The sequence below is a fragment of the Perna viridis genome, chromosome 10, assembly GCF_037379345.1.
Source record: "Perna viridis isolate PV_CMFRI_1.1 ecotype Kerala chromosome 10, ASM3737934v1, whole genome shotgun sequence".
NCBI lineage: Eukaryota > Metazoa > Mollusca > Bivalvia > Mytilida > Mytilidae > Perna > Perna viridis.
The window spans coordinates 36,497,118-36,523,307 of record NC_142454.1 but is presented as its reverse complement, the minus strand read 5'-3'; the positions used below and the strand labels follow the sequence as shown (position 1 = coordinate 36,523,307).

General features: G+C 33.4%; 2 protein-coding genes across 5 annotated transcripts in view; one reads left to right on the top strand and one right to left on the bottom strand.

Moving 5' to 3' along the window:
- LOC148605632 (putative phospholipid-transporting ATPase IA) overlaps positions 1–8,895 on the bottom strand; it is a 76,713-nt gene extending 67,818 nt beyond the window's left edge. Inside the window, exons 1-2 of one of the 3 annotated variants that reach the window (XM_088548825.1) lie at positions 8,862–8,895; positions 2,740–2,882 (exon numbers count right to left, since the gene is read on the bottom strand). In XM_088548825.1, coding sequence (XP_088404951.1) covers positions 2,740–2,800 — 61 coding nt within the window. In that variant the 5' untranslated portion in view covers positions 2,801–2,882; positions 8,862–8,895. Of the gene's footprint in view, positions 1–2,739; positions 2,942–8,861 lie in introns of those variants that run through there. The other 2 variants (XM_088548830.1, XM_088548826.1) reach the window with 2 other exon arrangements.
- On the top strand, positions 3,084–21,250 carry LOC148605631 (exosome complex component RRP45-like). 2 transcript variants are annotated; one of them, XM_088548834.1, is made up of 14 exons: positions 3,084–3,282; positions 7,496–7,590; positions 8,059–8,178; positions 10,743–10,845; positions 12,472–12,569; positions 13,781–13,820; positions 14,123–14,205; positions 15,598–15,730; positions 17,193–17,281; positions 17,842–18,009; positions 18,870–18,897; positions 19,907–20,033; positions 20,481–20,559; positions 21,136–21,250. In XM_088548834.1, the coding sequence occupies exons 1-14, from the start codon at positions 3,217–3,219 to the stop codon at positions 21,233–21,235; spliced, it is 1,329 nt and encodes a 442-aa protein (XP_088404960.1). In that variant the 5' UTR covers positions 3,084–3,216; the 3' UTR covers positions 21,236–21,250. The 2 variants fall into 2 exon arrangements, with proteins under 2 accessions (XP_088404960.1, XP_088404961.1); XM_088548835.1 differs by lacking the exons at positions 18,870–18,897; positions 19,907–20,033; positions 20,481–20,559; positions 21,136–21,250 and adding an exon at positions 18,411–18,469 and having other exon boundaries at positions 3,119–3,282; positions 17,842–18,101.
- Positions 21,251–26,190: the final 4,940 nt, after the last annotated feature.

Below are 26,190 nucleotides of genomic sequence, written 5' to 3'. Positions count from 1 at the left end.
TAGGCTAATTCGTATGGTATATAGTTATGATATTGCTGTCAAATCATTAAAGATAGCATTTTTTGGTATTAACATCAACTCATTCATAAGGTCTTTAAATAGAAACTAACAGGTAATAATTAAAAGCAGTTTTTGGCATAACAAGGGTTGTGTCCTTATAGTATGACTTATTATGTACTGTGGTTCTCAACCCCACATAGGAAGAGTGAGATTGATATAACATACAATGAGAATAAAACTTTTTGTAAGTTTAAACTGGTCTGGAGCTGGTATGTCAGTTTACTGCTAGTAGTCCTTTGTTTGTTCATCTGTGTAATGTATAATCAGTTTCTTGATTTCTGTTTAACAAGGGGTGCAGACCCTTTTGAACTGATTTATATAATTGTTTAATTGTGTAATATTTCTTCCACAGTGGCCAGATTTAAAAAGGGGGAGGGTTATGATCATGCCAAAGTACTTCAACCCTGTCACATTTTTTAAAGGGAACTCCCATTTCATTGAGGAATAAAATTTTGGTAAGTAGATGGCAAGAATTGCTTCTTTCTTGGAAATGGTGAGATCTTCTCTCTGATGAGTATACATAGACATGCCTGACCACGGCTCAATAATTTTTTGTAAAGTTTTTGCAAATTTATAATGCTGTTTGAATTTCACTGCTAACATTTTGTTACATTATAACTTCAAGTACTTACACAATAGTTCCATCAATCTAAATGAGAAAAAGGGTGTTACATCATCAGTGTGCAAACTTGTTATAAATTAATAAACCTTGAAGACAGTAATATCAGAAAATTTAACAAAGCTTGTAATTTACAATATTCATTCTGCTGATAAATAAGCAATGCATTAAGAGATGGATTATTCACATTGAAATTTCAGGACAACTGTACCAAATTAATTTTTTCTGCCATCTACTAGGGTCTGACTGGTTTTACTATATAAAACTGGAGATATGATTTGCATTTATATAAAGTGAAAGAGAGATTTATGTGTGGTTGAAAACTTTTCCTTCAAAAGAATTACTTTTCACAGTTACTGTTATTTATCTAATGGCCAAAGAGTGAACAATGCTAATCAAAGTATTTATCAACAAGCACTAGTCAGGGGAGTTTATATCCACACATTCCTGGACAGAAACCTCTTCAGGCTAATCATCCACAGTTCCAGTTTGTGTCAAAAACATATGGAATTGTAACAGAAAAGCCTGATTCATTATGGAAATATTGTCAAACTTAACCACAAATGTACGACTATTAATGGCTTCACAAACTGTTTTCACATTTAATAAACTGGCCTGCTTTCTATTCATGTTACAGGGCTACTTGAGAAAAACAGGGAGAAGTGAATGCGTACACACATCATTTACTAATTTTTTTTTTTTAATTATATGTGTAATGTGTTACTTACATGCACACACTAAAAGCAAGCAATATAATATATTCATTTGCTTTTATTGTAATAAATGTTACTTTTTCTTTAAGCTACACATGTAAGTAACTAAATATTTTGGACAAAATGAAATCAGTCTGCTGACTGAATGACTGACTTCATTATGTTGGTTTTTTTTTCAGATCTCACTTAATCTATAACAATTTCTTGTTCAAAATATCCAGTCTCTTGAAATAAGTTGATCAAGAGTACCAATAATCATGTTAAAAATTTATTACTGACAAATCAAGACTGAAACTTTATCGACAGTCACATATTGTAGCAGTCAGTACAAATACGTCTCAAGCTGAAGAAATGTTCCGTCAAAATGGATAATTTACTGTTCTATTATGAAACATGAAGATCAAAATAAATGCTTCGTGGTTTTCTGCCGAATTATCAATTGAGATAAATTTAACTTAAGTCCAAAGAACCCGCACGTCAAATTTGCACGTTTCGTAACGAAATGTGAACAGTAAAACATGAATTATCATAAGCTGAAGTGAAGAACGTTCATTTCGTATCATGTCATAAATGTTTGAAACAAAAGGCTTATTAAAATACTTGCATGTAACCGATAATTCGATAGATTTCAAAAATTTTTACAATTTATTTTCCCGAACGGGCGCCATTTTTGTTTGAATTGTTATCGGAAGAGGTTAACTCTTCTCAATATACCGCTAAAAGACAGAGTACAGTCCTGACCATGGGCGATGTCTGAAAATGAGAGGGCAACTTCACTTCGCTTTTGGTGTCATCTGAGGGCGAAGTGAGCGACTCCAGGGCGACTATTTCACCCGAATCGCCCAGTAGGGTGAGCCCTGTTTATATACATGTACTAGTCAGACTACATATTTGATACTGAGATCAAGCCCCTGTGCTTGGAATTGGATGCATTTTATGTTGGTCAGACACAAACAAGTCACTGAAGTTATGATGACTGGTGCCGAAGTTGATGCATCGTCTTTTAAAAATAGCATGAAAATTATTTCAATTGCAATTTTATTATGTTAAAAAGAAATAATTGCCACACATCTATAAGTTCAATGCTGTTTCCAGGCCTTCCATTAAGGGGTGGTACCAGGTACTTTTACCCTTCTAAAGTAAACTGCTGAAAGATACTTCCAGAATTTTTTAATTTCATACATTTTTATTAAGCAAACGATGAAAAGTACCTCTTACAAAACCAAAGGTACCCGCATTGCAAAAAAATAATGAAACCCCTGGTTTCCCGGTGAACCTTTTTTGAATAATAACATATCGATCAGGAAACGCGGAATAGAAAACACCCTTGATAATCCAATTCCTTACCATTCGCCCCATCTGGTTCATCGCCCCTTGATAAGATATCAGACATTTCTTTTTCTGTCATATTTTATCACCACCTTGTTTCTGTTTATCACCATCTGAAGTCCAAATAAATGATCAAAATGTTGACTTCGACTAACTGTCATCTGAAAATTATAAATGTTGACATCTTTTGCCTTGAAGATAAAATTGGATGATTGCGGAAGTACGAACATTAAAGTGCTCATTTTTGAATTATTTTAGAATTTAAAATAAAGAAAATCAATTAGATCTTATAATTCATTACTTTCTCAACCTTTTGATATTTGATACATTTTTTCCGCCGATTATGCGCGCTATGGGTCTTTGTAGTTTTTGGAAAATGAGTCTGAAGTCTTGAAAATGTAAATATACACTTCAACGAACGGAATAAAAACAAATCCATGTGAGATGCAGAAATGAGAAATTCTACTTGATTTTCTCTCTCAAACAAGCATCAAAATGAGGGACACTCCATTATCCAATTGTGAAAAAGATTTTATTCTAAAAGCTCTTTCGGAGAGAAAGGTAATATGATTATGAGGCAGGCGCCACCTGTAAGACTGAATCAGTGAATGTTGTAGATAGTTCATGCTTTTGTAGTTTGATAGTTCGATTTCCTCTGGCCTTGCAACCCTTCTTTTTTTAATTGGATATTGATATGTAGGATTTGGGTCAGGACAATGTGACATATAAAATTTGGAGATTCAGCGGTACTATGCAGTACTGCCCAGCAGCCACTTTTAACGACTTTCTAAATTCTAGTTGAAGTTGTGCATGTCACACCTACCAAGTTTGATTCAGGGATCATTTCCCTTTATGGTTGTGGGAAATATGTTGAACTAAACTAGAGAATATTGAAAACTGCTAATGACTTCAATGAACATTTTTTGCCATCTGAATCTTACTGCTCAGGTGTTAAACCCCAACAAACAAACATACAAACTGAATCTTACTTCCACCAAAGCCGACGTCATTGTAACGGTAACATCGACAATGGGAATGTACAAAAATGTGGACATTATTTTCCTGTGATAATTACAACAAATCATAATTATAAGAATCTGGACATTTCTGCGGGCCACGAAAAGTGAAAAATTACTCACAGAATTAAAAACGCTAAGCTTAATCAATTAAATTACAATACATATACATGAATTTGAAAGAACATTAGTCACTTGTTCTGAACAAAACTATATCTTAATCAAAATTGCATGTTAAACTTAAACTACTTGCTCAGAAACGAAAAGAAAATATCTACTCAATTATCTCTTTAAGTGCAAACACATGCGTAGAATGCCTATAAGAAATAAACTAATTTGTCATAAATAGTTTACGTGTGTAAATTCTATTATTACACATTTTGAAATTCATCTCTCATCGTCAGGGTTGACACCACTTCTTTATCAGTTGCCTGGCCTTTTCACTTGCTTGTCGTCTTGGTCATCTTTCAGAGTTCTGTTTCAAAGTGTTATTAATATTGGAAACCTCCAAAGGATATAGTTTGATGATTGGTCTTGTCGTATCACCACTTTTAGTTTTAATATGTGGGGCACATTTAAGTCCGTCGTTACCTCAAATAAGGTCACTAACTCTTCCTATTTTCCAATTAATTCTTTGAATTTCATTATGAATTTGCACAACAAGTCAACATCTCCAACTCATATTGATTGTTGATTGTATCCGGATGATTTATGGAACTCCCGCATCGATGTCAGGTATTCTCTTCTCCACCGCGACCAAGAATGATCATTGAGTTCGTTTTGCCTTTCCACTATTTTGTTATAATTTCGTGTACTTATAAAATTCGTGGTGTCTACGTCAATTTGTGGATATGGCACTGTAGTCATTTTTCGCCCATATAGTAGATGAGCTGGTGTTAAGGCTTCAGAATCTTTAATATCTGAGGACGGATATGTTAGCGGTCTGTCATTTAGTATACAGTGACAGTTTGAAGAGTTTCCATGGTAATTTTCACATTTCTTAGAATCTTTTTCAGTGTTGTTTTTGTTAATACTATTACTCTCTCCCAGAAACCTCTGTACCAGGGAGCACGTTAGGAATAAACTTCCATTCAATTCCACGGCTGTAAAGAGTCTCTTTCAATGTTTGTGAATTACATAGTCTCTTTAATTCCTCAGATCCTGCAGTAAATGTTGTAGCATTGTCAGAAATCAAAGTTCGAGGTAATGACTTAAGGCTGGCAAATCAACGAAATGCCTGAATAAACGCATGTTCGGTCAAATTTGGTACAACTTCAAGTTGTAAAGCTCTAGTAGTAACACATGTAAATAGACATATGTAGGCCTTTGTCAAGGTTCTATCTTTGTTTTTGACTAACAATGGTCCAGTGAAATCTATACCACAAACAGTAAAAGGTGGGGTGTCTTCCAATCGCAGTTTTGGTAAAGGTGGTGGATCCGGTGCTCTATGCAATTTTCCTATAACTTTGCGACATAGAACACATTTGTGCAGTATTTTCTTTACTGTTTGACAAATCGCAGGGATCCAGTAGGTTTGTCGAATGTGCATTACTATTGAATTCAATCCGGAATGTAACATTTTAACATGTGCATCCATAATCAACAGCCTAGTGAACAGATTACTTGCCGGTAGTAATTACGGAAACTTAGTTTTCTCCAGAAATACGACCATTACATCGAATGAGTCCAAATTCGTCCAAGAAAAGTTCTAGCTGTTTAAGTCTAGCCATTTTCTGTGTCGGTATCTGTTGTTTTGTCTTCAAAATTTCCATTTCTTCTTTGTAATCCATTTGCTGGCACTGTGAAATCCATGAACAGACTGCATTTGGAAGTTCATCTGTTACCAGTGATCCTCTCTTTTGTAGATCGGGTTGTAGTCTACAGTTTTGCACAAAACACATTACATATGCTGATGTTCAAATCAGCTTGTTGAACAATCCAAAATTTGAAGTATTCATTATCCTTGCAATAGTAGAACCTTTAGCATCATTCGGATCTCTCTCGCTTTCTGTCTTGACTTCATTCACGCTTTCTTCAGCTGTTGTCGATAAAATTGTTTGTACATTTGAACGGGGCCAACGTGTGATGTCTGTAAGCGATATCAGTCCTTTTTTTCCACAACGAGCTTTCACAATGTTGTTTAGCAGTTATTTCTTGTGTAAGAAGGTCAGCTGGGTTATCTGCTGTTGGACAATGTTGCCATTCGTGGAGGTGAGTTAACTCCTTAATCTCATTCACTCGATTAGCTATTAATCGTTTGAGGTGTTTTGTAGATCTTAGCCAATGCAATACTATTGTATTATCAGTCCAAAATACAATTTGCTCAAGGTCCAATGTCGATAACAGGTGTGAAGCTAGTCTAGCTCCTATGACGGCTCCCATGAGCTCTAGCTGTGGCAACGTCAGTACGCTCTTGATCGGCTATAATTTCTCCATAAAGTTTCAACATGTTTGGGTCTTTGCTGAGCCTATTTACAATGTTTTCAGTCCTTTTCTTTGTTACTGTAAAATTCATCGGCAAGTCGTCATGATTCCGTTTCCATGGTAGTGCAGCATAATACTTGTTTTCTCGAAATTCTATGGATTCTCTTTGGTAACGTTTTAGATATTCATCATAATTCTCCTCGTTCAATTCTGTGCTACTGATACCCATTGATTCAAGTCTCCAGAATGATTCCAAATCTCGGTCCTCAACTTTGTGTGAAATCATGACGTTGAACATTGTGACTGGTGAAGGCTGTGTCACATCACAGCGCTTAGTTGTCGGTCCTGAAAGCATATACCCTGTTCTAGACTTTACGGTGGTTGGCCCATTTCCTCTTATGATATGATCACCAACAATATCCCAGTAGTGATCTGCGCCAACAAGCAGTGATATTTCAAAGGTTGTTGGATAGGATGTGCAAGTTTTAATTTCTTCAGATAATTTGATTTTCTGTCCAGTACATGAAGATGGTTTTGTAGTGGCATAGCAATCTTAGGAACAGTTAATACTTGGATTGGAATACGTTGTCCATCGTCTGATTTTATGAATACTGTAGACTTCTCTAAGTATCGCACATCGTTTTTTCCACCTCCAAATAGAGAAAGTTGCTATGATGCTCGCCCTTCTCTTCGTAGTTTCAGTGTTTTAGCTAACTCCTCTGTTACAAAAGGTCTCTGTGCTCCTTCATCGAAAAGTATATAAGCTTCTGCTGAAATGTTCTCTTATTCTATTGGTGCTATAGCGGTTTTTAACAGCACATTCAGACTAGTTTTAAAACAGGAAAAAGGATTGGACCCACCAAGTTCCTCTAGGACTCACCTTTCTAAAACAAATGATTAGTCCCAGGACTCAACATGTGAAAATGCTAGAGAGAACCCTGACTTTTCAAGCTGACTTCGCAAGTTGTTTAGAAAAAATGATAAATTATAAAAATGATAAATATCCATACCTACCAACTCTATTTTATTCAAAGAGGTGACTTGAATCACACATATTTTTTTTTATATTTTGCCCAATCAAATAATAAAATGAAATGATAAATTATTAGGGTACAGGGATATATGCCGGTATTAGAAACTATATGTAGTTATATGTACTTAATTTTTGTTTTCTTGTTTTAACTAAAAGGATAGTCAGATTCAGTAAAACGGACATTGATGAGTTAATTAGTGATCAGAAGACAGTTCAATTCAAAATTCTACTGTACATGTATATGTATTATTAGCCCTCTATTTATTTTGCCAGATTTTGTGGAATGTTTCTTTTTTCATAGAGATTAGATGGAAGACAGGCTTATGATTACAGAACATTGAAGATAGCATTTGGTTATGACAGAGGATGCTGTCGTGTAGACCTTGGGCAAACAAGGTAAGTGGATGCAATCAGATGAATACGGATGTAGGAGAAAGTAAGCAGGAAATAAAACTGTATATTTTTCACAAAATTATCAATTTTGACCAAGATTTTAGAAAATTCCAACAGAAAGATATCATTTTTAAAAAAAAAAAAGATATGTATACAATGTACCAAGTATCAGAAAAAAAATACTGAAGTGTCATCAGTGAAATGATTCAAGTATTTCAAAATCCAAAAACATAATCTAATCATGAATACAGGAAACAAAAACCATCTACATACATAATGTAGCCAACCAAATAAAATAGATTACACATAAAAACTAACGATAGGGAAAACAAGACGTAACACAAGAAAACTAAAGCACTAGCAATACAAACTCCCACAATAATCTGGGAGTGACATCAGGTGCTCTGGAAGGGTAAGCAACTATAGAATTAACTCAGCCTGATTAAAATCATGATTTTATTTATTTTTTAGAGTTTTAGCTCAAGTGTCTTGTGAAATCACCACACCAAAACAACAGAGACCATCAGATGGAGTTTTGTTTGTCAATGTTGAGTTGTCTCCCATGGCAAGCCCTGCATTCGAGGTTGGAAGGTACTTCACATGGTGTTAATATATGCTTTAATATTATGATGAAGGCATTTGTCTTATGTGCGAGCGAAGCGTTAAATACTAAGTGATTTTCCAACCCTTATTTTAGTTACGAATTTTGGCCCCTTTCCCAATGAGAAAAAGGCTCTAAAAATCCCAATTGTTGGTTGTAAAATTCTCAGTTGTCAATAGACATCCAGTTGCCTCGAGATCGCGATCGTATTGTTTTGTTTTTTTTTCTTCTGTATCATACTTTTTTATTTACATTTGGATCGTCCTTTGGGATGTTTCGGTAGTTTTCCTTATACTATCAATACCATGATGATTGCATTCCAATCTATTTGATTCTATGTCATCATTGCGCTTGAAGGGAACTAAAAAAGTAAAACATACAAGCCAAAAAATTACCCATATAATATGTCAATAGAATATTTCCAACTGGGCAATTCAGTTGCTGGCGCGGCGATATCTCATAATGCCAAGTTCTATTAAAAAAAAACTGAGCTCAGCTGATAGTGCTAAATGTCGGAAATAAGATTCATCAGCATGAAAGAAAACTTAAATTTTAATATACTGTTAAATGATTCAAATGACAAATATTTTATTAATGTTTGAAACTAATGAAAAAGGAAAACAATATGCATTATTAAGATGAATTTTTTTATGAGAGATGTACATGTACAAACTTTTCTTCAGTCTCTGTTGCATCCAAATTTTCTTCCAAAGATGATCTACACTCTTCAATACTGAGGGATTGTAGTGTTTCTCATTTATATATCATTTCCCAAATTTTCCCAATTGCATGGACCCCTGGACCCTTCCCTAAAACAGTAGGAAAATCACTGGTACTATTAAAGTTCCATTTTTAGTGGTATATTGGAATCACCTTGTCTATTTTTAGTGGTATATTGGAATCACCTTGTCCATTTTTAGTGGTATATTGGAATCACCTTGTCTATTTTTAGTGGTATATTGGAATCACCTTGTCCATTTTTAGTGGTATATTGGAATCACCAACGGATGATTGATTTTAAATTTTGGTCTGTGGCTTAATATAGATGGTGCATTCATATTTAGTGATTTATGGTTCTGTCTGATATCAACTTCCTGTTTCGTGGGACTTTACCATTTTCAACTATATATGGAATAATACTTACCAGTTGTCATCACAAAAATCTTAGCTCCAAATGGATGGATTGGTACCGTAATTCAAATACGGTATGTTGCTTTATAGGGATGCTGGTTACTTTGTAAGTCATTTTAGGTGCTGGTATATATCAACCTCCTGTACTTGTTTGGGTATACCTAGCATGACAATCCATGCAAAGTAATGTTAAACAAGGTAATCGGGTATACTTTTATGTCATTACTACTTTTGCCAAGTTTGAATAGGATATTTTCATCAGTGGGAATTAGCAAAGGACATTCCAAGTACTTGTTATATTATAGGTCAAACAGTCCTGGGTTTGACATAGAAAGCTGGGTTTATCACGATCACTTCCATTAGAAGTAACTTTGTTTTGTTGAAAACGTCTAAAATAGTTGAGATCAAATGACATGTAGATCTTTGAAACATCTATGCAGTGTTATTACATTGCTTCAGTACATTGCCATGTAACATTTTGCTTTGAAGGAAGTTTCTAAAGTAATCAGTATAGGAATTTCTAATTACATTTAAGAGATCCTTTTGCTCACTTATGATATGTTTTACATGGTGACTTATAACAGTAAGTCCTTGGTCTGAGACAGCAGGATATTGTTGACAAAAACTATCATGGTGGTATTCTGTTTCTACTGTGCCTACTCATTGGTCTAGTTGACGAATAGTCACTGGCTGTAAACCCTTTCTTTTGCAATCTCACAGAAGTTTTTTGGTCCATAGTATATCAGATCCTTCTTTTATGTTCTGCTCTGCCAAAAAAGATATGAAGTGTACATATACATGTACATTACAGATTTAATATATTACACTGCTATTATAGGGTGCAAATGATAAGTAAACTTTTTGTAAAGTTGCATATTTTTTAAATTCTGTGTTTATTACAATACCTTGTTTTTTTAGGTTCAGCATCTGCACAATATTTGTGTTTCCAAATCCTACAGCTCTTAACTCCATTTTTATAGTCACAACCTATATATTTCATGTAGAACAACTTTTAAGCTTTACCCCAAACTTTTATTACAATGCTAATAGTACATTTTGACTCAGATTGATTCCTAATAATATAGTGCTAAAAGAAGTTTGAAGAACTGATAAGCTCTTGCCAATGGTCATAAAGGAAAGTCTATAAAACAATTTGGCAATATCAAAATAAAAACCAGAAACCATCACATTAGTCCTGACTTGGTATGGGCATTTCCAATGGAAATGGTGGGATAAACTAGGTTTTTATAGCATGCTAAACTTCCTGCTTCCTTTAATAAAAAATCACAGACTGTAAAGAACAGCTATAGAATGGCCAGGGGAGTATACTGTGTTTTCTCTGTTTTAGGTACATTTCCATTGTTGATATTCCTGGGTCCATTTGAGCTTTATTGCATCATCAAATTTTAAATGTACATTGTAGAATGTCTGAGCAGGGAGTAGAAATCAACAGAATATTAGAACGATGCTTGAAGGAGTCAAGATGTGTAGATACTGAATCTCTTTGTATTATATCTGGGGAAAAGGTATGTTAGTGGACGATTCTTTCCCTTGTATATTGTTGTATCTTTTTAAAGAAATGGTATTTTAATGCAAAGTCTAATCCTGTGTATGTCTTCTTTTAGCTTCATTTATTTCTGTGTTTATTGGAGATTGGAGCAATTATATAAACTAGTAAATGAATTTATACTAAAGACATTCAATCTGAGCAGTCAAATGTATTTGCAAGTGACTGAAGTTTTCTCAAACATGAATATGATTGTTTTATTTTGAATTTATCAGGATCTCAACTGCTTTAAATCAAAAGGTTTTTTTTTTGCCTGGTCAGAATGTTGGGATTTTTTTCAATCTTTCTTGCAGTATAAATACATTAATAGTGCACTGACTTATATATCCAAAAACTTAGATATACAAATTAAGATCAAACCAGTGAAAATTCTTGGCAGAATCTCACATTTTCTAAGCCTCATCTGTATATTGTAGTTCCGTCAAGACAGTGCACTATTATTTCCTATAAATAATTATTGACGTAATGTTTGTAATAACAATAACAGATTAAACTGTAAATAGGTACATTTTATGTCTTGCCTGCAACGAAAGTCTCAAAAACCGAGTCCATGCTGAGATTTTCATGTTGAGATCTCTGATTAGGTCAGTTTGATATGATCAACTTGGGCAAGGTCAATAATTTTTTTTTGCAATTAGATTAACATCACTTTAGCACAATTCTATATCCATTTCATGAATACGCCGATGCAGTCGCAGTCTATTGACTTCAAAATTTCAAATTTCACATTAAGTCTTGTTTAATTAAGTTTTTTAATTAAGTCAGTTTGATATGAACCACTTCTGCTACATCAACCGTATTTGGTATGCAGTGTCATAAGCATCATTATACCACAATTCAGTATCTATTTCATGCATATGCCCCTGCAGTCATGGTCTATTGACTTCGAAATTTTATGTTACCGAAACATCACTTTGTCACAGTTCCATATATGTAAACAAAAAACTAGACCTGAGGAATCTGTCCAATTTGTCGCTTGGTGTTAAACAACTGTTGTATTGATATTATGAGTTATCCTTATAAAATTAGTAACAATGTCACCATCAATCAAGTTTTAAATAACAGCTCCCATGTGTGACAGGTAAGGCATATCTCTGTGATAACAGTTTATTTAAATTACATTAAACCTGACATTTTGATCACAATGTTATGTAGCTGTCTTTGTAAGAGCCATGCAAAATCTGAAAAATGTGATGCACCCCAAAAAAGGCTACATATTTGTATCTTTGTAATTAAGTTGTTTTATGGGTCTATACTATGAAATGTGTAATTATTAATTCAAATCTGCCTGCTCTTAGGAGATAATCGACATTGAAAATACAGTAGATTCTATTGTATTTGAGCGCCATTTACAGAGTTATCTCCCTTAATTTTGAAATATACAGTGCATTCTATATAATTTTTATCTACTAAGAGCATGAAAAACCACATGTTTATTTCTGTTTACTATGACATTTCAAACAAAATATCAAAAACAAAAATATGTAGGCTTTTTACCCATGAATCACATTTTGCATGATCCTTATCTGGAGTGCTACTTAAGTAGTATCAAATATATTTTATACCATGCATTTTATATTGTCAGGTTTGGCAGATCAGAGTTGATGTCCATGTCATGAACCATGATGGTAACATTATAGATTGTGCTAGTATTGCTGCTATCACAGCATTAGCCCACTTCAGGTAATAGTCACTTAATAGCTATAGTTTATAACTGTGCTAATACAGCTGCTATCATGGCATTAGCATACTTCAGGTAATAGACACTTAAAAATATTAGGATACTTTGAAAAGAAACTTTGTTAAAAACTGTGCTAGTGCTGCTGTTATCACAGCATTAGCATACTTCAGGTAATACAGTCACTATAAAGCTTTGGTTTATAACAGACCATGCTTGTTATCTTTACATTAGCACACTCCATGTAGTACAGCCAACGAAATGCATCGTTTTATAACAGGTTGTGCTAGTATAGCTCTTAAAACACATCAGTAAAGTTATTAGTACACTAGGTAATTCATGCTGTAGTTAAGAAATCATTGTTGTTTTTTTTTTAAATGTGAATAAGACATGTTTGCAATAGTGAAGCAAATACACTAGAAAATATCAACTTACAATGATCATAGTTATAAGATTATTTGATGTAACTATAGGGCAACATCTAGCCTCTACTGGTTAGGATTCAGTGAAGATTTGTTAAATAGGGCTATAGAATGTATTTTTCAATATGGGTCCTTTATTTCATTTAATTACTGTATTAAGTCTAGGATTACTGAGTCAAGACCCTAAGTTACTTTCCAAAGAAAATTACATATGACCAATATGAAAGGATATTACACCTTTAATTTTTTTATTTGTTTACTTTCTTTGATGTATCTGCTGATCCATATAACATCACATGGACCAGAAGGAAGTTATATGGACAGCCTCGCTTTCAGATTTAGAAAGTGAGGTCATAATTTGGGAAGTCATATATGTTTTTCTTTTTTCTTCCACTTGAAGGATCTAATGTGAACTATATTTAAAAAGTATAATACATTTCGTATAGCAAATAGTTGAACTATATTTAAAAAGTATAATACATTTCGTATAGCAAATAGTTCATGATACTTTATGTCAAATTGCAATGTATGGACCAGTTAGTTGTCCCAAACACTTAAATGGACTGAAGCGTAATAATTTGTTTAGGGTGACCAGCTGGTCCATATATTGCCAATTGACCCTCAGAATCATCAACTATATGCTAAATAAACAGATCTTACATTTTTCATACAACCACAAAACAAATATATTTGCTGATTTGTGATGATATCACTCTGTTGTCATTTCTGTTGTCGTTTGCATCTGTTAACTTTCATATATTCATAAAACTTGTGATATTAAATCTTTATTATAGACGCCCTGATGTTACAGTAGATGGTTCAGAGGTCACTATTGTAAGTTTGTATATGTAGTATATAACAAATGGAAACCCTAACTGTGAAATTTTCATTAAAATGGCCAGCAGCATGAAAAGACATAGCATATCATAAAACTCAAAATAATTGACACTTAATGTTAAACTTTTTTTTTTAATGAGTCAAGTGAGGATATAAATTTCAGAATTTGTTATTTAGTATTTATTTCTTTCGCTGCTATTGAATTTTTTTTGCTCAGAAAATTTATTTCAAACACTGCAAATAGCCCCACAAACTGTACAATATACTTAAATATTGAAGTGTATTGTTGACTGTTACAGCACACCAAGGAAGAGAAAGACCCTATACCACTCAGTGTTCACCATATGCCTATATGCGTATCATTCTCATTTTATGAACAAGGGTAACTACTATTTGTTTATCAATATTTTTCCGATGCAGTCGGTATTGAGTTCGCTTTGACATCACGTAACACCCACATGCTCTACCAAGACAAGGTAACCAATGTAGCTTACATCCTCACATTTTATAGGACAAAAGTGATAGCAACCATGGAATTCAGGGATCCATTAGGGTGTCTGGAATATTTTCAGTCATGTTTATAAATTGAATTAGGAATTATCTTTTATATATTGAATATTTGGAAATGGCTTACTTATTGAACCAATTGAATAATTGAAATACCAAATATAGCACAGTGATCACACAGTTCACCAAATACAATCTTAATTGGATTTGGAATGAACAAAGCAAGAAAATGTGTCAGCTAACTTTTTCAAAAACAGCACTTGCTTAATTCAGTCAGGGATTCTAATTTTGGGGTTAGTAATTTATTATTATAGTAGTTAAGCCTGAACTTCCATGATTGATGTTTTAAACGATGTCTTGCTATAACTGTTTGAGGAATGACTCTGCCTGCCTATCCATCTGTCTGCTGCTGTCAACATTTCTTGTAAGTCCAACTATTCCTAAACTGCTCTATATATTTGGATTAAATTTTGTAGGAAAGTTTTGGCGTCATTTGTAAATGTACACAAAGGAATATAACAATTGTTGGTGGACACCAAAAGGAGGTCATCCAATTTATAGGTTTTATCTCTTCAGTGCATCTCCTGCTAATCTTCTTCACTCCATTTAAAGTGAGGGTTATACTCTAGTATTTTTAGCTTCTTATCATAGTTAGATGTACATGTACCTGTACATTGTGCAACACAGTGTTAAGCTAATAAAATGCATGACAATATGAACATACTCATATGACAATTTTTTTGTCTGAACCATTGTTGGCTTTCCTAAAAGGTCATCATTGACGCTAAATTTCTGTTTTTTAAACATCTTTTTTCTGCTTTTAATTCATCAAAACCCACATATATATCTCCCTTGCTCTCCATTGTGTGACCTACCATTCTTTACCAGAAATGGAGAGTGGCCTAAGTAAATGAGATTTTCCCAAATTTGGATGATCGTCTTTTGTGAATTATATTTCTTTTAAGAGCTATGGCACTTTTGTCATCTATCTTGAAGTATTTGCCTCAAATAATACTTTTATGTGTAACTTGTTTGTTTGTTTTGTTTTTTTTTAGCTTCTGTATACCTTCTGTTCTGTTGAAAGTTTAGTTTAAGAGTAGCAGAACTGTAAGTGCTAAAACTGAATTGATTTAGAGGGGATTGGTATATCGTGACCGCCACTGCAGCTGTTTAATAAAAGTGCAAACTACATGCTTACTTACTAAATATTTTGTTTAATGCCCTATCACTTATTCTACATTATAAAAAATAGTATTCTTTTTTGTAGAAAATTTTTACTGGTTGATCCTAGTGACAAGGAGGAGAAAGTCATGGAAGGAAAGATGGTTATAGGGATGAATAAACACAGAGAGATCTGTACTTTACAGGTCACAGGTCAAATGATGCTGTTAAAAGAGCAGGTAGTAATGTGTCTTGAGGTCAGAATTTTCTGGATAAAAGTGCAATTGTACTCCAAAATAAATTATATGTTAAAATACCATGTAACTTGACTTCATCTAATTAAAATTAGATCTTAATTGTTCCCCCTTTTTTAAGTTGCATGAGACGTAAAAGGGGTAGCAATTAAGAGTAATTTTAATATAATTGAACTTGACTATTTGTTCAGTTTGTGTCAAAACATGGGTCACAAATTGTAAGTTGTTTTTTTTCTGTGAACTGGAAAACTCAACCAAAACATGTTACCCATTGAAAGTCTTTTTTTCTGAACTGGAAAACTCAACTCTGTACTATTTTCAAGCAGTCTCATACTCATGACAGTATTTTTACATTATAAAACTTTTGTGTTAAACAGCAAAAAATATATAACTGTTGCTACAGATTTCCAGCTTTGAACAGATAAACAACTTAAGCAATGTTAAAAAGAGATGTGCAAATAAGAATATTTGATATGGTAGTGAGAGTTGTGAGACCATTGTTGATAAACTTTAACATTTGTTAAAAGGATTTTCCTCAAAACTTATAGTTTATGTATTTTGATGGTACTGTAGCAAATGGTTATTTTGGAGGCATCCCACTTATACATGAGAGCCATTTTTTTTCTAAAACCTGCTATAAACAGCTTTCTGTCTAGTGTGGTGTTTTAAAACTGTCATTAATAGGTATTTAATTGCTACTTAGTTTAAAAAATGATACAATTATCCTTCGGCTTAAAATTGGATTTGTGTTTGACCAGCTGAGGACACATTGTAGAATTCATGACGATGGCAACATCACCTTGCTAAATTTGTCCATGAAAACCTGTACTGTAGTTTATTGGGGTATACTAATCACCCTGAATAACTCACTGTTATTGAAATTAGAAGGCTTGAAGTGATAGGTGTCTAGAATTATGAATTTATTTACTGTTTCACTCTGACCATCATTTGACAGGCATATGGTGTACCAGTCTCCCTCTATCCACATATAAATGAATTCAGTCAACTTAAATACCGTGGAAGTATAATTGTTCGTGGGGTACCAATTTTCATGGTTTCCATTGCTAACACAAAATTTGGTTCCCAACGGAAAGGAGATTTCCATTGAAGTGTATACTGAAAACCTCAAAACCATGAATTCAAGAATCCATGAACTTGTGTTTCTTCCCATATCCACGAAAATTGGCATCCATGAATTAAAATATTTTCATGGGAATATGTATACTTTGTGTATATATTCATGGGTTCTCCATTATGTTGTTTTCAAAATTTTCTTTTCAGAGTAATTGTTCTTTAAGACATGGTAAAAAGGGGGGGGGTTGTATTGTGTATTAGTGATACAGTTTATTTAATCGTGATATTTTTTTTTGAACTCTTATTAAAGCAGAATACAAAAGCTTTATTCTGGTCTTGTTGACAACTTCTCAATGTAATCCAATATTTTCAGGTTTCAAGATGTTCCAACATTGCTGTTGTGAAAGTCACAGAAATAACAGAATTACTACAGAAAGCCCTAGAGAGTGACAGACAAGCTAGGTAATATTTTACATACTCCTTGCAGTTTATGGGAAGGTCCTTATATTTGTATGATGTTTCAAAGATATGATAGATTTTTGTCCTTTTTTAGCACAGTAAATCGAGAATGGAAATAATTACTGATAAAAAAGCTGCACATTGTGTTATCAATATAACCATCAACATCATCATAGGCAAAATAGTGATCTACAGATTATCATTGTCATTTTCAATTAGTGTTTTTTTTTTTTTTTTCACTTTCACCGTTCCAGCTCAGATAAAAAAAAATTATGAAGAAGATGAACAGGGTTAGAATGTTATCTTAGATCACAAAATATTTCAAGAAACCTATTTTTAATGAAAGAAAAATCTACTTTTTGAAAGCTTTATAGACAATTCTCAGGAAATGATTGTAAGCATGAAAGTATCATCACAAGATATTTGTAGCCCTTTACAAAGGCTGAATGTCTTCTTACCTTTTCATTCATTTGCAGCTTTGTGAAGTCTTTAGTTTTTGCATATAAATGACAATGCAATATCAAGAACAAGATAAGAATGAGTATATTTTTCTACATTTATAGGAGTTCTGGTGAAAAATTTGGCTTCCGTGAAGCCATTGTGAAAGACGCAGTCATGACCAATCAGGTGGAAGCAAGTAAAGTAGAGGTAACAGAGGAAGATTTAAAGCAGGATTCTGATTCAGAGGCAGAGTCAGTTACCATGGAAACAAATGGTCATGTAGATGAAACGTATCCTTTACAATTGAGAAGCACAGTGAGACCTATCTATACCAAACAATATACAGAGAAATATGTCTTAAATGGAAATCTGTGTAAACCAGGTATCTTCTGTCGGAAGTTCCTTCATATAAAATTCAATACGCTTTGAAATGTAAACCAAACATCTGCTTTAACCAAACAAATCATTAGTTCAAAAAGGGTGTGGTTTACACAGTTTTATGGTATAATGGATATTGCTATAGCATTTACATACCACCAATACTATCTTATTATTATTAATTTTCCTTTATCTAGCATGCCTAGGCAACTACAAATAATTTCTTGTTTCTGAGGCCCTCGCATATCTCTATAAAGTGTTCTTAGTTATCAGTTTGAAAAAAAAACAAACAGATATCTCCTGATTTTTTCAGGCTATGATATAAAAAGCACCCTTATAACATATTTGGGGCAGTAGAAAAAGGAATGGCTCACAGCGTGATTCAGTATTCTAGGATTCCACTTTCCTGTCACTAGGGGAAAGTACAATTTTGGTGCGGGAAAGTTGATTATTATGCCCCACTTTCCCTTTGGTGAGTAGAAAGTTCAAATTTCATAAAGGAATTGTTAAGTTTGGAAAGCAAATTTCAAGTGTGGGAAAGTTAATCTTCATTTAGAGTTTTTCTGTGAAAAATTAAAATTTTGAAAAATCCTAGAACACTGCCTGATTGGTTTTCATAGAAATGGCATGATGTCTGAGAAATAAGTTGAAATGGTCTTACTTGTCAATACTTGAAGCATATTTTAGTTGTCCTTGAATATTAAATGCATGATTAGTATAAATGTGGTGTTGGGGCTATATTTTCATAATTGTTTCCTTTAACTGTATGAAGACATTTAGCGCCTCCAGTTCAAATGCTGGTAAGTAGTTATAGAATGAATATGTAAAAATCAAGACAGACATAATTTGTCACATTTTCCTTGAAGTACAGTAAAGAATAATCATTTTCAAACTTCTTGCTCTTTTCATATTTATAATTGTTTTCATTTTGCTTTGAAATGATTTGTTTTTTTTTCTCCAGGGTTTAGTAAAGATAATCTTTACCTTTCTGTTTCTTTCATAAAGAATTTCATTTCGCCATAACTACTTGGCCATTTTGGCTACACTGAAAATATAATCTCAAATGCAGAAAGTAGAAATTCTACTGTTTTTAACTGTTTGTTTGTTGAAAATGTAGCATTCCTCAGACAAAAGTAGTTCAATCCACCAGGTGGTGCTAAAAAGTTTTGTTAGAAATCACTAGAATTAAGGAACATTACCTCCCCCAAGAATTTGTGCCTGGAGGGAGGTGCGGAGAAAAATGTAATAATAAAAAATGAACTGGCTTCAACTATAATTTTAGAATCAGAACAGACAAATTGCAGACAGATTCTAATATGATGTTCTTCAAAGGTCTTTAGACCACATGATACTTGTCATAAACATATGACTATCTTATTCCCAACTTCATAGATAAGTTTTACCCAATTAAATCCACTTCATTGTAGAATTTTCCTTCAAAATGGTTACCATTTTATGCAACACAGAGGCTGTGTCTTTTCATAAACATATAGTAACTAGTAATATTAGAATCAAAGTAATTCTTTCATCCAGTGCATACAAGGTTGTTCTGTTGTGTAACAAAAAGTCTGAGTAGTTCCAATAGATCCCTGTCAACCTCTTGACTAGTCCCAATTGATCCTTGCCAATCTCTTGACTAGTTCCAGTTGATCCTTGCCAGTCTCTTGACTAGTTCCAGGTGATCCTTGCCAATCTCTTGACTAGTTCCAATTGATCCTTGCCAATCTCTTGACTAGTTCCAGGTGATCCTTGCCAATCTCTTGACTAGTTCCAGTTGATCCTTGCCAACCTTTTATTGTGTAATTACAGGCTAAAGGTGTAGGTAGTATAGGAGGAGGAGGAGAGTCTACTTGGGATGTTCATGAGGATATGGAAGAGGAATTAAAGACTGAATCAAAATTAATCCTTAAAACAGAAAACAAAGGACAAGTCATAGGTAAATTTCTTGCCACTTCATTACCTATTAGATAAAGCCAAATTTTTATCAGAAGAATCAAGGTTCCCTGTACTGGAACACTGATTTAAGGACTAGAAGAGGGGCACTCTCCTAGCAACTTTATTTTTGTATTCATATGAGATTGAGTTTCTTCAGAATTTCATAAAGAATAAAAATTTAATTTGACACACAGATATGTTGATGTCCATTAACAACCTTTCATTTGTTAAATTGTTACATTCAATATATCCACTATACATAATCAAAAACAACTGATATTACCACTGATTTACCAAATATGACACTATAGCATGCAAATGATATTTAATCACTATCATTTTGCATCAACAAAAATATAATGATGATTAATTTGTCGCATACATTTTCATAAAATTTAGATCTTTGCAAATTTCCAATAGTAATCATGTTTGTGATTTTTTTTTGTAGATGTGAGTTTCCATGACGACAGTGAAGAGGAGGGAACAACAACACTACAAGCAGATGATTTGAATTCAATACCTGACAGGTATGGACAATCTTACCAATTGAAGGGAGGCAACTTTTCCTTGAGATGTTTTAAAGAATTTCAAAGAACAAATGCTAAAAACTGTCTTTTCACATTTGTATTGTCACTATGGAGAGTTAATTTTGACTACAACTACTTTAAATTGAATTTGTTTAAATTAGAAAACCATAGCCTGACACTCATACCTGTTAACCTTCCCACAGAAATTGAAAAATCTCCCACATAAAAATGTAAGATTTACGGCAGAGTTTTGGATAAAATTACTATATTTTCTGTGAAAAATTCTAAATAATTGAATACAGTTTTTTTTTGTAAAAAACACCCAACAAGAGTCTGTGTCAATTGTGGAGAATCTCTGACATGAAATGTTCCAAAGGTCGACAGAGATTTACACTTCATGTCTTTTGCAGAATATTACAAGCACATCTTTTTCTTAATTCACAGGATAAGTCTAATATATACAGGTGTTTTAACAAGGTTTCTTAGGTAAGGGAGATAATCCAATTAGCTTGGAAAATTTCTCCTTATCATTATTAAACAAATTGAATATTATTATTTCTTTGTACTAAATTTCAGAGTTGTTCCCAAGCTGAAGACAGATACCATTGATCTAACTGGTGCTGTGAAAGTAAAGAGAAAAGACAAGAAAAAGAAACAGAAACAAGAAGTTACATAAAAAATTTGAAACAAACTCTATGATTTTCCTCGTCTATTTATACATCTTGTAAAATTACTGTCAAGCATTGACATCCACATATCATGCCTCAGTTTTTGGACAGCTGAAGAAATTTTTGGGTTTTTTTTTGTTTTTTGGGGGGATTTGTTTTGCTGTATGTTTACTTTAATTTCATATTATATCCATTCACAATGAGTGAGTGGTTTATTGGAGTCACCTTGTCCATCTGTCATGCATTCTGCAATCATTCCTTGCATTGGCATTTCTTCTTAATTATTTCAACTCCAAATGAATGGTTTGATTCAAATATGATATGTGGCTTTATGTAGATGGATTCATATGAACATGATCGATGCTAAAATCACATACACAGCATGATTTTAAGATACCTGTATATGAATATACTGTGAAAGTATTATTGTTCATGGGTAACCAATTTTCTTAGCTTTCGTGGGTTTGGTAAACCACGAAGTTTGATTCCCAATGAAAATGGAAATTTCTAATTTGTTTGTGTGATAGAGAATTTATGAACTGATAATTTTTCCCTAAATCTATGAAAATTGATACCCATGATGAAAATTATTTTCACAGTATGACAATGTAAGGTTTCTGACTAGAGTTTTCCCAGGTTTGCACCTGTGATGTGGTATTTCATATGGCGGACTTTTGACAGACTTATTATGACAAACTCTGGCTTTCCATTTAACCCACACACAAGCTATTTATTTTGAAATTTGCAACACTCATTCAAGGAGTACATCAAAAAGCATGGAGACCATAATTTAAATATAAAATATGAGATTCATTCTCTAGGGAACAAGACTAGACCATGACAACAGACAAATCCCCCTAAATAACACAGAATTAAGAGGCTGTCCATGTAACAATGAGGCAAATTTCATGATATGAGTAGCACAAGATAATTTTTTTCCACTGAACTTTTTGTTCCAATGTATCATATGTGTGTCATATTGTATAAAGATATTTTTAATAGACAATGGATAGCACTGAAAATGATTTCAAAGTTCTCTAACAAAACAACAGAATTCTCACTAACCACTTCTAATGTTTCCATTACTTTACATGTCAAAAATGTAATTTTCAAAGTTTCACTGTGAATTCCCAGGACAAATGACATCTTAAAGTTGCATACTGTTGCGAAGCTTGGAAAATAAGGCTTCCAAAATCATTATGCTAATGGTATGATGATTGAAGAAATTCGTTACAAAATTTACTTGAATAAATAATACTGCAAATCCACATTTTTACCTTTTCTGCTAACTGACAGCATGGAAGCAAATTACTCACACATGTAAACAATATTCATACACTTTTGTAGTTAATTACATATATGATTTTAAAGTACACATTCTCAGCTTTATTTTGACTACTTTTAATCATAATACACACAAATAATGCACTTACAATGCATATGTCTAAGTTCAGTGTTTTTGGTACTACATAGTGGGGTGGCCATTTGACCTGGAAGTGGTTAGTGAGACCCAAAGTTTGCACATAATGATGAGTTATCTCCCTTTTGCAATGCATTTCAATGCTTCCTATGTAATTTATTTCTCTTGAATATCTTGCAGTTAATCAAAAACAAATGCTCTTTGAGAAAGGATACATTTGTGATATGAAATGGATGTACATTTTTTTAAAACAAAATTTGTCATGTGACACCCACTGCTTGGTTTTTGCATGGACACCCTTTTAACTAAAAGAAAACACACACAAACTAAAAAATAAATGAGCTACCTGGTAACTGATTAGTTTTGGGACTAAACATACCATAGGCAGATCCATGTGGGCATGCTGGGCAAGTTTGGTTGATTATATTGAAAACACTTGAAATCACTTGAGCCTTCCCTCTTTTCAGCATTTCTGTATCTGCCACTGGCCATGGATATATCTAGACTTCAATCAGACAAATGCATTGGTTTTTTTCTTGGCATTCAATGAAAATGGTAGCTGCTTCATAGAGGTTCAGTTAAGTCTTCTCAAAGTTTGGTATAGACAGATATGGTTCATTGATGATTTGTATAAGATAGGTAGTTATTTGGTATAGACAGGTATGGTTCATTGATGGTTTGTTTAAGACAGGTAGTTATTTGGTATAGACAGGTATGGTTCATTGATGGTTTGTATAAGACAGGTAGTTATTTGGTATAGACAGGTATGGATCATTGGTGGTTTGTATAAGATAGGTAGTTATTTGGTATAGACAGGAATGGTTCATTGATGGTTTGTATAAGACAGGTAGTTATTTGGGATAGACAGTGTGGTTCATTGGTGGTTTGTATAAGACAGGTAGTTATTTGGTATAGACAGTGTGGTTCATTGATGGTTTGTATAAGACAGGTAGTTAGTTGGTATAGACAGGTATGGTTCATTGATGGTTTGTATAAGACAGGTACTTATTTTAATTTTTTTTCTTTGTAAGAATTTTTAGTTTTGAATTTTGATTCTTTAATCTCAACATTAGATTAGGAAAGGTATTAGGAATTATAGTGGTAATCAATGAAACAGGATGAGGGTATTTATCTGTATAGACAGGTGTGGGTCTGGGATACGAAAGCCCCCTCCTCTCCCTTCTGAATCTGCCAAGGTAAGAATATTGGTAATACTAGTGTGTCTGGTTCGTCCATGATCCAGTAATAAGGGCACATGTACAACGAAGTCAAAACAGGACATAATCAGTATTTGTGAGTTTTGGCAAAACCTAAAAAAGATGTGGTCCAGAGTTTTTGGTAAGTAATTTTTGCATCCCATTCTTATCTATCCCGCTCCTATGACATTGGTAAGAGTTCTCTTATATCTGTCTACATGGGGGAAACATTGTCTTCAAAAATATTCCACTTCGTTTATCTTTCCTTCCTATATAAAGTGCTAAATCTACGCTGTGGACATTCTAATAGTCCCAGTTTTAATTATTCAACTCATTTCAGAAAATGTTAATGTGTATCCACCCTATATGAGGTCATATCCATTAACTAAGAGAAACCAGTTGTGATTAAATAAGAGAAACCAATTGTGATTAAATAAGAGAAACCAGTTGTGATTAAAAAGAGAAGCCATGGCCAGTTGTTCATCGTAAACACGGGGATATTCGTTCGTTTGACTTCAAAACTACTAAGGGTGAAGGGAGGAGACAGGACCGTAAAGATGGTTTTCTTTACTAAACCATTGATTATTTTGCGATTCTTTGTTATTAAACATTCGATTTGGTCTGACGTAGGGGCGCGCTTGTCAGACTGCATGCACACCTTACGGACCTCAGTGGATAGTGCGGGCTGGATTTAGTCAGACTATAGACCCTACATACCTCAGTGGATAGTAGGGCGGGCTTTAGTCAGACTGCAGACCCCACAGACTACAATGGACAATAGGGGCGGGCTTTAGTCAGACTGTACACGATTATTGGTTGCTATATAGCACTTTTTTTTGCATGGTAACGTCGTCATCTTTTACAATGATCAGTGTCTATATTAATATTTTCTGCATTTATATTCGATTCCCCAATTTCAAAGCTTATTTATCACTACCAAAGCGTCTGTTTATATAACATCACTATATTAAATTCACTTTTTGTCTCGCCCAGTGCGAAATCCCGGTGTTAGGAAAAATTGTCATTGATTCAATGCTTTGCACACAAGTGTGTATACCCTGCATAGTTGAATGAGAACAACCTCGCTTTTGGGATATCAAGATGAAACCCTGACCGCGGACAATGTGGGCCATCGCGTGTGGAGGGCGCCCTGTTTCGTGTATGGCGTAAAAGGCTCGTACGGGACCGGCAAGATTTCCCGCCACAATCAATTTCAAACACTTCGGTGACACTCAAAAGTTTATTTTTCGTTGTTTTTTTTTATTCATTCCTCAAGGCTCTGTAACTACCAAAAGAATTCATTTGCATTTCAGGAATTACACCTGTTTGTAGGGACTTGCTTTGACACAATCTATTTCTCAATTCTCAAATATATCTTTGTCGGATGATAAAGCTCACTGAGGACTTCCCCCGTCATACTTCGATCTTTTTTTTTTATCAATGTTGTCCATTAATAGAATGTAAAAACTGATACTTGTAGACAGAGAATTTAAAAACGTAGGAATCTACCTTTATAAAGAAACGTAACAATAAAACTTTTTTTCTTTAAATGTTCAATTATGTGCAGTGTTTTGTTTTGTTTTTTTTTTGTTTGTTGTTGTTGTTGTTTTTTTGTTGTTTTTGTTTGTATGTTTGTATATTTTTTTTTCTTAAATGAAAAATGTGTAAAATGTTTCAATTGTTACTGAAATTTACAACAATAATTTACATTTATTACATTTAGTTTTCATATAAAGTTTATACATTACACTCATAAAAATCTAAAATACAATAACTCCTATCTAGAAAATTAGTGTTCTGGTTAAATTTGACCAACTTGGTTTCTTTCCTCTTCTTGCTCATTACATCTAACAATTGGGGTACCCTAGTACATTGTAAAGTGTCAATGATTTTAGAGCAATTACTTTTCTAACAATTTTATATTGTATCTATAATTCAAGAGATTATAAGATATGCTTATTATTATGCACTTAATTGGTGTCTGCTAATAAATTGCTCATAGATAAATAAATATGATTATTGAATTTAGATAACTACTTCAATTAAAAGATTATGGGAGATTAAAATGTGAGAGAAATTCGGCTAAATGTGCTAATGTTTTAAAATTTTATTAGGACCGAGTCAATGCCTTCAGAGAAGAGTGTGACAATCACTCAACACTAGATTTGTTTTGAACGCATATGTACACCAAAGGCATGGGGTCGGGAAATTTAAATGTAATATTAACGTGATATTTATCCCCAGTAAATACCCCTTTCCGCAAATACGAAGTGTCTATTCCATTCTTTTACATCAAGTATTGCTATTTTTGTAACCCCAAATAATATTAATATATACATAGTCCGTC

What these genes read in the sequence shown, in the direction of transcription:
- LOC148605631 (XM_088548834.1), top strand. Translation starts at nt 3,217, where the DNA reads ATGAGGGACACTCCATTATCCAATTGTGAAAAAGATTTTATTCTAAAA. An exon ending in ATGGTTCAGAGGTCACTATT is followed by an intron (nt 13,821 to 14,122) that starts GTAAGTTTGTAT and finishes TGACTGTTACAG; the next exon opens with CACACCAAGGAAGAGAAAGA. An exon ending in TTGAATTCAATACCTGACAG is followed by an intron (nt 20,560 to 21,135) that starts GTATGGACAATC and finishes ACTAAATTTCAG; the next exon opens with AGTTGTTCCCAAGCTGAAGA.